Source organism: Canis lupus, chromosome 7 (assembly GCF_011100685.1).
Source record: "Canis lupus familiaris isolate Mischka breed German Shepherd chromosome 7, alternate assembly UU_Cfam_GSD_1.0, whole genome shotgun sequence".
Classification (NCBI taxonomy): domain Eukaryota; kingdom Metazoa; phylum Chordata; class Mammalia; order Carnivora; family Canidae; genus Canis; species Canis lupus.
Window position 1 is genome coordinate 4,963,215 of NC_049228.1, and position 14,570 is coordinate 4,977,784.

A 14,570-nucleotide genomic window follows, 5' to 3' on the forward strand; every position below is an offset into this window, starting at 1 on the left:
GTCCAAGAAACTGAGTTTGCCCCTTGTGTTGGCTTTATTGATGTGTCTACTTGGTTAGGTTAAAATCCCCAGTTACTTAATCAAATGCTCATCTCGGTGAAGGTATCTTTACATATATAATTAAAACTCCCAATCATTTGACTATAGGTGATCTAGGTAAGCCTATCTGAATCAGTTGGAAGGCCTTAAACTCAGAACTGTGATTTCTCTGGGAAAGAGAAAAAATTCTACCTGTGGATGACATCTTTGGCCTCTGCCTGTGGATTTGGCCTGCTCATGATTTCTCCTTCCTGATGCCTACCCTATGAATTTCAGACTTGCTTAGCTAGCCCCCTAATTATGTAAACCAATTCTCTGTAGTAACCTCATATATGTATGTGTGTGTATGTGTGTGTGTCTGCCTATCTGTCAAATTTCCTACTGGTTCTGCATCTTGGTTGAACTCTGACTACTGCACCAACAACAGAAAGAAATCCTTAAGGTACTTTAAGAAAGTACTTCAGGGAGAAAGAAAGGGTTCTCAGATCCAAAATGGAAGGTCTGAGATGCAAGAGGGAAGGAAGAACAAAATAAATGGTAAATATGTGGATTAAAGTTAAGCAGTATTAACTGTGTAACATAGGCAAGTCCTACCACATGTTCAAGAATGAAATGGTTCTAATTCAAATTCCAAAAAATTTCTCTTTTGATAATGTACAAAAGGAGATACTCTTCAATTTGTTTTATATAGTTAGGATCATCTTGATTCCAGATCCTAAAACAGTATGAGCAAAGGATATTATAGGCTAGCCTCACTCACAATCATAGATGCAAAAATTTAAATAAATAAGAGAGTTAGAACAAATTATTTTAAGAATTGTGTGGAATCAGAAAAGACCCCGGATAGCCAGGGGAATTTTAAAAAAGAAAACCATATCTGGGGGCATCACAATGCCAGATTTCAGGTTGTACTACAAAGCTGTGGTCCTCAAGACAGTGTGGTACTGGCACAAAAATAGACACATAGATCAATGGAACAGAATAGAGAACCCAGAAGTGGACCCTCAACTTTATGGTCAACTAATATTCGATAAAGGAGGAAAGACTATCCACTGGAAGAAAGACAGTCTCTTCAATAAATGGTCCTGGGAAAATTGGACATTCACATGCAGAAGAATGAAACTAGACCACTCTCTTTCACCATACACAAAGATAAACTCAAAATGGATGAAAGATCTAAATGTGAGACAAGATTCCATCAAAATCCTAGAGGAGAACACAGGCAACACCCTTTTTGAACTCGGCCACAGTAACTTCTTGCAAGATACATCCACGAAGGCAAAAGAAACAAAAGCAAAAATGAACTATTGGGACTTCATCAAGATAAGAAGCTTTTGCACAGCAAAGGATACAGTCAACAAAACTAAAAGACAACCTACAGAATGGGAAAAGATATTTGCAAATGACATATCAGATAAAGGGCTAGTTTCCAAGATCTATAAAGAACTTATTAAACTCAACACCAAAGAAACAAACAATCCACTCATGAAATGGGCAAAAGACATGAAGAGAAATCTCACAGAGGAAGACATAGACATGGCCAACAAGCACATGAGAAAATGCTCTGCATCACTTGCCATCAGGGAAATACAAATCAAAACCACAATGAGATACCACCTCACACCAGTGAGAATGGGGAAAATTAACAAGGCAGGAAACCACAAATGTTGGAGAGGATGTGGAGAAAAGGGAACCCTCTTGCACTGTTGGTGGGAATGTGAACTGGTGCAGCCACTCTGGAAAACTGTGTGGAGGTTCCTCAAAGAGTTAAAAATAGACCTGCCCTACGACCCAGCAATTGCACTGTTGGGGATTTACCCCAAAGATACAGATGCAATGAAACGCCGGGACACCTGCACCCCGATGTTTATAGCAGCAACGGCTACAATAGCCAAACTGTGGAAGGAGCCTCGGGGTCCATCGAAAGATGAATGGGTAAAGAAGATGTGGTTTATGTATACAATGGAATATTATTCAGCCATTAGAAATGACAAATACCCACCATTTGCTTCAACTTAGATGGAACTGGAAGGTATTATGCTGAGTGAAGTAAGTCAATCGGAGAAGGACAAACATTATATGTTCTCATTCATTTGGGGAATATAAATAGTAGTGAAAGGGAATATAAAGGAAGGGAGAAGAAATGTGTGGGAAATATCAGAAAGGGAGACAGAACATAAAGACTCCTAACTCTGGGAAACGAACTAGGGGTGGTGGAAGGGGAGGAGGGTGGGGAGTGGGGGTGAGTGGGTGACGGGCACTGAGGGGGACACTTGATGGGATGAGCACTGGGTGTTATTCTGTATGTTGGTAAATTGAACACCAATAAAAAATAAATTTAAAAAATATTTGCATCCAATTTTAGCAATATATAAAAAGGCTACTTTATGAATAGGTTGCATTTTAGGAAATCATTGAGTTGCATATTAGGAAATCATTGAGTGTAGTAATTCACTACATTAGCTGATTATAGAAGAATCATTAGATCCTCTCAACGGATGGAGAAATTTTTCATAAAATACATGATAAAAACTAAAAAGAAGAGGCATGATTGAAGATATTTTCAACAAACATCATACTTAATATTGAAACACCAAAAATTTCCCTCTGAAAAAGGTGTTACGTATTACCATTGAAATTCCTAATGCATATAATTTAGCTAAAAATTTTTTTAAAAAGATTTAGAAAGAAGACACCAAAGTAACTTATTTTTATTACTTTCAGGAGAGAGACAAGTTTCTTAAGACATAAGAAATAGCTTAATAAGTTTGACTTAAATAATCAAGAACTTTTGATTTTTAAGACCTCATATTTGTGATACATATGAACCACCCAGGGATTTAGAATTTAGAATTCAAACCAAACCAAACCGGGGCGCCTGGGTGACTCAGTCAGCTAAGCATCTATCTTTGGCTCAGGTCATGATCTCAGGATCCTGGGATCCAGTCCCACATGAGGCTTCCTGCTGAGCAGGGAGCCTTCTTCTCCCTTTTCCTCTCCCTCTGCCACTCCCCCTGCTTGTGTTCTCTCACTCTCACTCTCTCACAAATAAATACATAAATAGAATCTTAAAAAAAAAAAAAACCCAAACCAAAAACTCCTACATGTCTGCAAGAAGTATATCCATCCAATGGAATTGTGTAAAAAACTTTAATTGGCATGTGCAAATGAAGCCTGAATAGCTAATAAAAGTATGCAAGGTATTCAACCTTATTTGTGGTTAGAGAACATCAAATAAAAAAAAAAAAACAGTGATTGGCAGAATTTTAAAAACCTGAAAATCTCAAAATTTGGCAAAGGCATGGAGCAAGGGGCCAAGTTTAACTCTTCTTGGGAATGTAAATTTACACAAATTGTTTAGAAAACATTTTGGCACTAGCATTTAAAGCTAAACATGCAAATTTCTTATGAATTGCGCTCTAAATTGCGCACCAAAAATCATTTTCTAATACTGCTTGTAAAAACAAAATACTGGCAGTAATCTTAGATGTTCATCCGTATTAAAATGAACAAATTATTATGTTCATATAATAGAACATGATTTAGCAGGAAAATAAAGTGCAGCAAAACCGAATATGAATGAAGTGAACAGCAAATCACTGAAGAATTACTATGATGAATCCTTCTGTGTCATGTTTAATAGCATGAAAAATTAAATAATATATTATTTAGGGAAGTATCTATGTGGTAAAATGATAAAGGCAGGCAATTAAAGGATAAGCTGAAGGGATTCTGGCCTTTCCTGTGGGGAAAGAGGGACACTCAAGGAGGGACCTTTAAGAAGGGAATGTTCTGGTAGTTTGCTTTATCATATTATTTAAACTTAATTATTTAAGTTACTATTATTTGAATTATAAGTACTGTATAAAAACATATTGTTTATTTCTAGATCAGTCTGTGATAGGCGGTTTTCCTTGGCAGTCGACTTCTTAACCTCTTGCGGCCTCAGTTTCTGCATCTGTACGATGAGTTAGACTGGAACGTCATGAAGTTTGAGATACCTTTCAGCTCTAACATTCCATGATATTATGGAATAAACATAGCTTAGACGGATGATAGTAGTTTCCATTTGGATAAATTCCTCTTTAGATAATGGATTTGGAAGGATTCCCAGAAACAGCTTCTTAAATCCGCAGCCTTGACATCACCGTGTTTCTTTAGCTAACAGCTTTATGGAAGATTTAAGCTATTATTTTTAGGACTCTTACCTTTATCTCATATTATGCCAACACAATAGTTGGAATTATTTTCTTGTGTATAATATTATTTGTTATTAAGGCCACTGGAAGTAAAGTTTTTTCCTACTCATTTTATTATACACTTTTCCTGGCTAAGGGCCATGACTGAGTTAGGTGCATTGATCCAAGAGCCTAGTCTAGAACTACAAACATATGGGATCTCCATGAATGTAGACCCTCCTTTAGCTGGCAACTGAGATTTATGTTAAACATTATATATTACAGGTAAGGAATTCAAGGATAAAAACAGATTCAAATTGGAAAAGTCTCTTTTTACTGTTCTTCCAAAACCCTTTCCTACCTGTCATAAGATAATACAAATGTGTCTTTCTTAAACTTTTCCATCTGACAAAGTGTCCCTCGTGATAGAAGAGAACATGTCTTTAAAAAAGAATGGGAATGTGGCTATAGGAGCCTGCCGAAAAGTACAACATTATGAAAGCCATTTGTATTTTTCAGAAACATTCATACATATCATGCATTCTGTACCACAATATAGTTGTGTTTATTTTAAAATAAAAATATTTTAAATTAATTACTGGTTAAAAAAATAAATTACTGGTTAGATGACCTTTTTCCTCCCTTCACCTCCAGTAAAATTAAGTTTATCATCCTTTGGCTTTGAGTTCCTGGTCTCCCCACCATGTGTCCCTAGTGGCATGCCTACCCCATTGTTAATAGCATTGGCTCTGGAATGTTCTAGAATCCAACAAACCTAGGTTTGTATCTTGGCACGCCCCTTTCTCAGAGTAGCATACATTGTAAAGAGCTTGGTCTGTCTCTGTGCTTTAAATCCTTGCCCAGTTTTTTACACTATGGAATATCCAAGTACACTGAATATCCCTTCGAATACACCTTTACAAAGTAAGGTTTTGTATATGTTGTGCCGTGAAACCAGTGTTAATCTGCTTTCACTCATTGTTCATAGCTTGCTAAATGTCAGTCCTTATCCAAATCAGCCTTTACGCTTACATCCTCTCTGTTCCCTTAGAGCTTTGTTCGTACCTGAGTTACAGCATTTAGTCTTTGTTACTGTAATTTATCTCTTTGTTGTGCCTTCCTTCACCTTCTTAAAGCTCCCCCTGATTCCTCCACCACTAGGTCTGCACTCCTTTCTCTGTGCCTGTACTACTTTGAAACAAACATTCAGTTTGTTTATTCACTTAACAGTTTCGTACTGAACAAGCATTTGTTTTTTTGTCAGGTAATGCTACTTCAAGCATTTGAAATTCAGAGCTGTGTAACCTGCTTTCATGGAGTTGTTATTTCTAGTGAAGGGAATGGCTTAACAAACAACAAAGATAAGTATCAGCAGGATATGAGATATTGATTGAGTAGCTAATTTTAGACCAGAGGTTGAGAAAGGGCATTACTGAAAAGGTGATACTTTAAGCTAAATCTAAAAAAAGCATTAGTTTTAAGAATATCAAAAGAGGAACATCATTTCAAGTAGAGGGGATTCCTATTGCAAAGACCCTAAAGAAGGGAAAGAACTTGGCATTTCCTAGCATCAGAATTAAATCAGCTATGAGCAAGAAAGTTGTATTAGATGAGATTAGAAGAGCAGAGAGGGGACCGATCTTACTGATCTTACTGGACTTTGAAGGCATAAGAGTTACATTTTATTCTAAATGAAGTAGTATGCTATTGGAAAGCGCTCGCTGGTATGTGACTGCATCTGATTTGTATTTTATAAAGATTGCCCAGATTATACTGTAATGGATTAGAGGAGAGGGAGGTGGCAAAAGTCCAGTTATGGGTCTGTTACAATTGGGCAGAAGAGAAGTGATGGTGGCTTGGATGATAAGAAGGATAGTAGAAAAGATGGAGTGAAATAGAGCAGAGTTTGGGGACGCCTGGGTGGCTCATTGGTTGAGCATCTGCCTTCAGCTCACAGCGTGATCCTGGAGACCTGGGATCGAGTTTGGTTATGTTTTGGAGGTAGAATTGCTGATTCTTGCTGATGGGTTAGAGAGCGTAGAGGGAAATGCAAAATCAATGATAATGCTCGTATCTATGTTTTCATATTGGCACTTCTAGTAATTCTTTGAGTTTATCAATTTTTCTTTCTTTCTTTTGTATCAATTTTTCTGTATAGATAATGAACTACTCCAGTACTGGGGCCATATGTGATTCAGTTCTGTAGATGTGGTTTCTTATAAAGGGTCTTGTTAATGCTAGGTGCTAAATATTAGTAAAATTTCTCTGGGCAATGTTTTGTAATTATTACTTATAAAAAGTGATTTTTGAATACTAAGATATTTACATACCACAGTGATTAATAGCCATAAATTATATATAAGGGCTCAAAGATTAGAGAGATGGATTTGTTTCATGAAAGTAAACTTCTCATTATAACCAAAGAATACAATAACAAGCATACATCCACTAAATAATATATAAATAACAACATTAGGGTAAAAATCCTCAAGATCAATCCACTTCTAATGAATCACTATTTCATTTTATAAATATGCTAACAATTCCATCAAGTTTTCATTATATAAGGAACATGCTTTTGGTGATATAAGTAGAAAGTTCTCATGTCAGTTCATTAAGAGGATACTTACCAGAAATTTGTATTAAAATTCATTTAAAAAGTCTTTGATGAACTTTGGACAACTATTGTGTCCAATACAACTACTTTTGTGAGGGAATACCTGAAAATTTATGATTTGATAACATATATACTGTACAGTTTTGGATGGGGGAAGGGATTCATGTTCAACTAACCTTCAGAATTAGTGAAGGGGTCTCTTTTTCGTGGCGCCTCCGAGGCAGTAGGTCACTTCAGGATGAAGCTAAACATCTCTTTCCCAGCCACTGGCTGCCAGAAACTCATTGAAGTGGATGATGAGCGCAAACTCAAACTGTGTACCTTTTATGAGAAGCGTATGGCCACAGAAGTGCTGCTGATGCTCTGGGCGAGGAATGGAAGGGTCACGAGTCAGTGGTGGCAATGACAAACAAGGTTTCCCCATGAAGCAGGGTGTCTTGACCCGTGACTGCGTCCGCCTGCTGCTGAGTAAGGGGCATTCCTGCTACTGACCCAGGAGGACTGGAGAGAGGAAGCGCAAATCTGTTCGGAGTTGCATTGTGGATGCCAATCTCAGTGTTCTCAATTTGTTTATTGTGAAAAAAGGTGAGAATGATATTCCTGGACTAACTGATACTACTGTGCCTCGTTGCCTGAGCCCAAAGGGGCCAGCAGAATCCAAAAGCTTTTTAATGTGTTAAAAGAAGACGATGTCCACCAGTATGTTAGAAAGCCCCTAAACAAAGAAGGTAAGAAACCTAGAACCAAAGCACCCAAGATTCAGCGTCTTGTTACTCCATGTGTCCTCCAACACAAACGTTGGCATATTGCTTTGAAGAAACAGCATACTGAGAAAAATAAGGAAGAGGCTGCAGAATATGCTAAACTTTTAGCCAAGAAAATGAAGGAGGCCAAGACAAACGCCAGGAACAGATTGCCAAGAGGCAGAGGCTGTCCTCTCTGAGAGCTTCTACCTCTAAGTCTGAGTCCAGAAAAATGAGATTTTCTAAGAGTTACAAAATAAATAAGATCAGACACACACACAAAAAAAAAAAAAAAAAAGAAAGAATTACTGTGAAGATGAACAACCATGATACATAAGGAAAACTCAGTGGCTATGATACAGAATAATATTTCTTTTTCTAAAAGCGCTTGACAAGGTGCCACATCAAAGATGAATAAATATATTACAGTCTTGGAATATGAGGCAAAATAATGTGATATATAAAGAGCTGATTTGGGCCCATAAAAACAACTTTCTGATATACCCATTACTTGATTTTAGATCCTAACTTATAACATAAATTTTGAAATGCATTGTACAATAATTCTAAAAACTTAAAATAGAAATTTATCTATCATATAATAATAAAATATCATGGATGGTAATATAGTTATCTGTTTATTCAATAAATATTTGGTAACTACTATTTGAAGTTACCATATTTAACATAAAAGTGTTTTCATATTTATCAGAGATTTTTAAACAAGTGACATATTTCCCTAAGATATTGTACACAAAAAGATTGTACTTTATGGTGGAGAAACCCAGCAGACACCACCTTAACAGGTGATCAGTGTTCACATCACCAGCAGTAGTAACATAAAGTGACATCGTGTACTCCCTGATGAGATTCACTGAGGGCACAGTTACCCCCATGGTATTCTTTCCAAAATGCATAACTTCCATCTAATGATGGGAATATATTAGACAAGCCTGCATGGAGGAGTATTCTACAATATGACTGAGCAGTGCTCTCCAAAGGGCAAAGAAGATTTACAAAGGGCAAAGAAAGACTGATGAACTACAAATGGAAAAGACTGGATTAGAACATGGAATAAAAATAAGACATTAGCAGAAAAACCAATATAACCTGAATATAGTCTGTAGATTATTTAATAGTACTATAACCATGTTAATTTCTTGCTTCTGATAAATGTACCATGGTTCTATAAGATGTTACCATTAAGGGAAATTGGATAAAGGTTATGTGGGAACTCTCTGTTCTATTTTTGCAACATTCCTATAAATCTAAAATTATTTCAAAATAAAAAGCTTAAACAGATTCTCAAGAAAAGAATACCAATAGGACATTCACATTTAGGTATCTTAGTGTCTACTTAATAGAGTCTCTTTCATGCCACTATTATTGTCCCTTGTGTTATAGTTTCTCCTGAGAGGATAGCTTTTGTTACAGGTGTAACGAAAAAAATCCTTGCTCTAATCCTCTTTAATGTACCTTTCTTGTATACTTATTTCTCTATCTGTGATACGTTTTTTTAAAACTTTTTTCCCCTCCTTTTTCTCTAGGCTGTTCCTTTAAATGTTCGTTACAGTTGTACTCTCCTTTTACCTGTCCTCTAAATGTTACAGTCCTCTCGGCTTTATCCTTAGGCCTCTCCTTCTCTAACTCGTATATCTCACTGGGGGTTCTTATGTAAGACCACAACCACATTAATTACCTATATATGATGAGTCCCCAATACATCCTTCTCACAGACCCATATAGAAGTAAATGTATGCATATATGTTTGCGTAGTATATATCTTTGTGCACACCTCCCAAGATATACCTGCATCACCCTTATGGTGATACCTGCATCTGTACATGTGCACACATACTGGATCCTCCTGCATTCTGTCTTTTTGGAACTAGTGCTACCCTGTTGCCTAAATCAGAAAATGAGGGGCCCTCTTTTCCCATATTACCACTACTGACCTTTCTTGCGTCCATTTTCTAGTTCTTTACTATGTTCTATTGAGTCTGCTTTCTAAATATTATTTAGATGATCTGTTTTATCCTCTCCAATTTCAATGTCAATGACTTATGTTGGATAGCTGGTTTCAGCTCCCTGTAAGCCTTCCTGCCTTCTATTTTTTTTTTTTTTTTGCATTCTGCTTTAAGATTGTTCTTTCTGAAAAGCACGTCTTATATTTTTCTATTATATTTAGAATGGAGTTCAAACCCCTACATGGCACACAAAATCTTTCATTTTATGACTTCTGTCTCTCAGATCTTTTCTCTAATGCTTCTCCAGATACTTTTGCTATAGCAGTTCTGAATAATTTGCTGTTAGGTCTCTGAAAATAGTTTCATGTCCCTATGAACAGCCCATAATCAGGGGCATTCTACAATATGACCAAGTAGTACTCTCCAAAAGTGTCTAGATCACTAGAGGCAAGGCAAAAGACCAGTGAACTACAAATGGAAAAGATTGGATTCAATCCTGGGGTAAAACAAGAAATTAGTAGAAAAACTGGTATAACCTGAATATAGTCTGTAGATTATTTAATAATGCTGTATCTATGTTAATTTCTTGCTTTTGATGAATGTACCAAAAAATAATTTGGATTATAATAAATGCTTACTAATAAACAGTGAGAGTGAAAGAATAGTAATTATGAAGAAATAAAAATAACATTTGTTGAATACTGATTTATGAACTTAGACCGTAATTCAGGTTGATTTGTTTGGATCTTTCTTGAGTTGTAGGCTCTGTAAAGACAAGGGTCATTTTTTTAAAAGTGTTTTGTATCCTAATATGTAATACATGATAGATAATTAATATTGTCAAATAAATAAAATAAAAACTACTGAGTGACTCATTATAAAGAATATATATGAAAATGTCAGTTTTGATAGAAGAGCTTATAAAATTGATCATAATGAAGCTTACTTAGGGAAAATCCAGAACTTGTAGGAGTCAAGTGTTACTGTGTTTTAGATTGAGTGGTGTCTATAACTTAAACCTGGGGTCACATAATGCTGTGAGATGTAGAAGTGAAAATTCAGTGACATCCTGAGCATTCTCTATATTTTGTGCTATGACCCACTTTCTCTGACTGAATAAGATGTTGAATAAAAGGAGTCAGTCAAAAGCCATAAGTCTTCCTTTTATGTTAGCTAGATATTTTGGAAGACTTTAGAAAGCTTTTAACATAAATAATAAAATCCTATGAATTTCTACATTATCCTATTAATCTTTTCTTAAAAGAAGCATGATAGTTACTTATGTATGGTATGCAATCTATAGCTAAGATCAACACATGCCTTACTATATTAAAGATTCAACAGGTTTGGAGTATTAGGAAACATTTGATATATGAATTATTGGGAAATGGTAATTGTATTAAGCACTGATTTTGTAATATGAAAAAATAATCAAAATAAAATGTGACATAGGAAAGGTCTGGAGACTTATTGGTAGAAGGAAGGAACGTACAGGAGAGATAGCTTATCAGGACAAAGAATATAGATTTTTCAGCATCCTTTGTTCACTTTACTTAGTATTTTATTTTTTAATTTTTTTAAAGATTTTATTTATTTGAGAGAAAGAGAGTGGGGCACTTGGGTGTCTCAGTAGTTGAGCATCTGCCTTTGGCTCAGGTCATGATCCCAGGGTCCTGAGATCGAGTCCCGCTTTGGACTGCCTGCAGGGGACCCTGTTTCTCCCTCTGCCTATGTCCCTGCCTCTGTGTGTGTGTGTCTCATGAATAAATAAATACAATCTTTAAAAAGAGAGAGAGAGAGAGAGAGTGCGCACAGGTTGGGGATGAGGGGTAGAGGGAGATGGAGAAGCAGACTCCCTGCTGAGCAGGGAGCCTGACATGGGGCTCCATCCCAGAACCCTGGGATCATGACATGAACCAAAGATAAACACTTAACTGGCTGAACCACCAGGTGCCCCACTTCAATTAGTATTTTAAACAGTGTTTCTCTAAGAGGGGTCTCAAACCATCTGCATCAGATTTACCTAGAAAGTCTATTATAAATGGATATTCTTGAGTCTCACCTTCAAAATTTCTGATTCAAGATGCCTGGATTAAAACCTGGCAATCTACATTGTTAATGAAATAGATAATATGCACACTAAAGTTTTGGAAACATTCATCTAGGTATTCTTTATTCATTCTCTCAATTCAATATAATTTGAGTGTCTTGAGTGTCTACTTATGTATGAGGTAGTGTTCTGGATGCTGAGATGTATCAGAAAACAAAACAAAAAATAATATCTGACTTTGTGAATCTTTTATTTCTAGTATGAAGGGGACAGATAATAAATTATGTAGAATGTTCAAAGATGATAAGTACTATGGAAAAGTAAATAGAATGGAAAAGGGAGGCAGCTTGGAGGCTAGGAAGGAATTTAAGATAGTATAATCAGTGTGGATTTCATGGAATATGTGGCATTTGAGCAACTTCCTGTAGGGTGGTCAAAGACAGAAGCAGAGAGGAAGATGTGGAAGGCTATTGCTATAATCTTGGTGAGAAGTGATGGCATTTAGGAACTGGCTCATGGAAGATAGGGTAGCAGCTGGTCAGGTTATGGATCCATTTTGAAGATAAAGTCAGTGGATATTCTGAAAGATTTAGTATGGTGGGTGGAAGAAAGAGGAATCACAGATGTTTTCATGATTTCTTTTTTTTTTTTTTATTTTTTTTATTTTTTTTGTTTTTTTGTTTTCATGATTTCTTATCCAAGAAACTGCTAAGCTGTAGCTGTCGTTCCTCTGAGATGAGGAATATTATGGGCAAGAAAGATGTTGCTGAGAAGAATTCAATTTTGGATATGTTAAGTTTGAGATGTTAGACATCCAACTTGGTTAGCAAATGGATAAATGAGGCAGAGGATACAGTTAGAACTGGAAATAGAAATTTGGAAGTCATCAACATAGGGATAGGATTTAAAGCCATTAGACTCAAGGAAAATTGAGATTATCGGAGGAGTGGCTATACAGAGAAATGGTCTTTAAGGAGCCCAGGAACTGATAATAAATAGCAGGAGGCAATGGTGAAGGAGGCTAAGAAAGAGTGAGTGACCGGTGAGGTTAGAGAGAGTTCAACACAGTAAGGTATCTTCATGGCTCAATAGGGAAATAATACCAAAGAGAAAGGGGACAGCACTGCCAAAGTCTCGTGACAAGTTAATTAAAATAAAGACCTGAAACTGACCACTGAATTTGGTGAGATCTGATGACCTCAGCAAGAGCAAATTCGCTGAAATGGTGAGGCAGAAATCATGGTTGAAGCATGAGAGAAGAGGAAGTGGAGACCAAAGTCCTGACATCTCCTTTGTGTTTTACTGTAAAAAGCAATGCAGAAATGGACCTAGCCAGAGAAGTAAAAGGGATCAGGAGAAGAAATAACACGTGTGTAGGCTGATGGGAAGATCTAGTAGAGAAAGAAAGCTATATTCAGGAAAAAGCAAAACTTGTTAGCAGGGTTGGTCTTTGTGAGAAGCACAGTTATTTCATGCATAACAAGAGAGAAAGCAGAGGCATGGGAAGAGGAGGAGGTGGAGGGGCTGGATAATTGAGATGCTTAGAACTTGCAGAATTTTTCTTTTAATGACTTCAGGATTCCACTTCCACCCCCCACCCCCCATACCCCGCCTCCTTCAGTGAAATTAGGAAGCAAGGTCATCAGCTGAGAGAGAATGGGGAAAGTGGTTGAATATTTAAGGAGGGGGAAAAAAAAGAAAAAAATATTTAAGGAGGGAGAAGATATGAAATAGGTGGGAGAGAGAGTAGACTAGAAAAATAGTAGAATTGTTTGGCATCATTCAGAGCACATTGGAGATGGCAGATTATGACTTTAAAGTGAGAGTAGTCCTCACGGTTGGCTGAGTTTTCTGTCAACACCTGTAGCTTCCTACAGGCCTACTGATTATATGCTTACTTCTCTCTCAGGGTGTTATTTATGCTGGTGGCTCCCTTTCCCTGGAATACTTTTTCCCATAAACTGTGGCCTACTTCCTCACTGCTTTCAAGTCTTGACTCAGATATCATCTTCTTCATATCTGCCCCGACTACACTCTTTAAAATTGGAAGTTCCTTGCCCAAACTCCCCAGTCTTCCTTATGCAATTCTATCTAATTTTCCAACACCTATCACCACCTAACTCACTACTTAATTTATTACATTTTTTTAAATTTCATGTTTTCACTCCCCTACTCCCCTGCTAAATGTCTAAGCATCATGAAGGGTTTTTTCGTTACTGAATTATAATTGACATACAGTATTGTATTAGTTTCAGGTATACAGCAAGATAGAGATTCGATAGTTTTATACATTATGAAATGATTATCACCATGGGTCTAGTCACCACCTGTCACTATCTGAAGTTATTAAAATATTATTGACTTTATTCCCTATGCTGTAGTTTATATCCTTGTGACTTACTTATTTGATGACTGGAAGTTTGTACTTAATCTCCTTCACCTATTTCACCCATGCTCCTGCCACCTTTCCCTCTGGCAACTGGTGGTTTGTTCTCTGTATGTATAAGTCTGTTTCTGTTTTGTTTTGTTTGTTCTTTTTTTTTTTTTTTAAGATTCCACATGTAAGTGAAATCCTACAATACTTGTCTTTCTCTACCTAACTTATTTCACTTAGCATAATACCCTCTATGTCTATTTACATTTTGGCAAATGGCCAGATTTCATTTTATATATATATATATATATACACACACACACACACACACACACACACACACATAGATTCTTTATCCATTCAATTATCCATGGACACAGGTCGCTGTCCTATCTTGGCTATTGTGAGCAATGCTGCAATGAACATAGGGGTATATATATCTTTCTGAATTAGTGTTTTAATTTTTTTGGATAAATACCCAAAAGTAAAATTGCTGGATACTATGGTAGTTCTATTGTTAATTTTTTGAAGGAGCCTCCATACTGTTAGTAGCTGCACCAATTTACATTCCCACCAACAGTACATGTTGCCAACATCTTTGC

At 36.5% G+C, this 14,570-nt stretch overlaps 1 protein-coding gene and 1 pseudogene across 4 annotated transcripts in view; both read left to right on the forward strand.

The window, feature by feature from the left end:
* Positions 1–14,570, forward strand: part of DENND1B (DENN domain containing 1B) — a 267,328-nt gene that overhangs the window by 198,533 nt on the left and 54,225 nt on the right. For 2 of the 4 annotated variants that reach the window (XM_038541976.1, XM_038541975.1), the window contains exon 16: positions 5,482–5,578. The exons of the other annotated variants lie outside the window; for them this stretch is intronic. In XM_038541976.1, the coding sequence (XP_038397904.1) occupies positions 5,482–5,578 (97 nt within the window). The remainder of the gene's footprint in view (positions 1–5,481; positions 5,579–14,570) is intronic. 4 annotated transcript variants of the gene reach the window in all.
* Positions 5,604–8,123, forward strand: LOC111096598 (annotated as a pseudogene).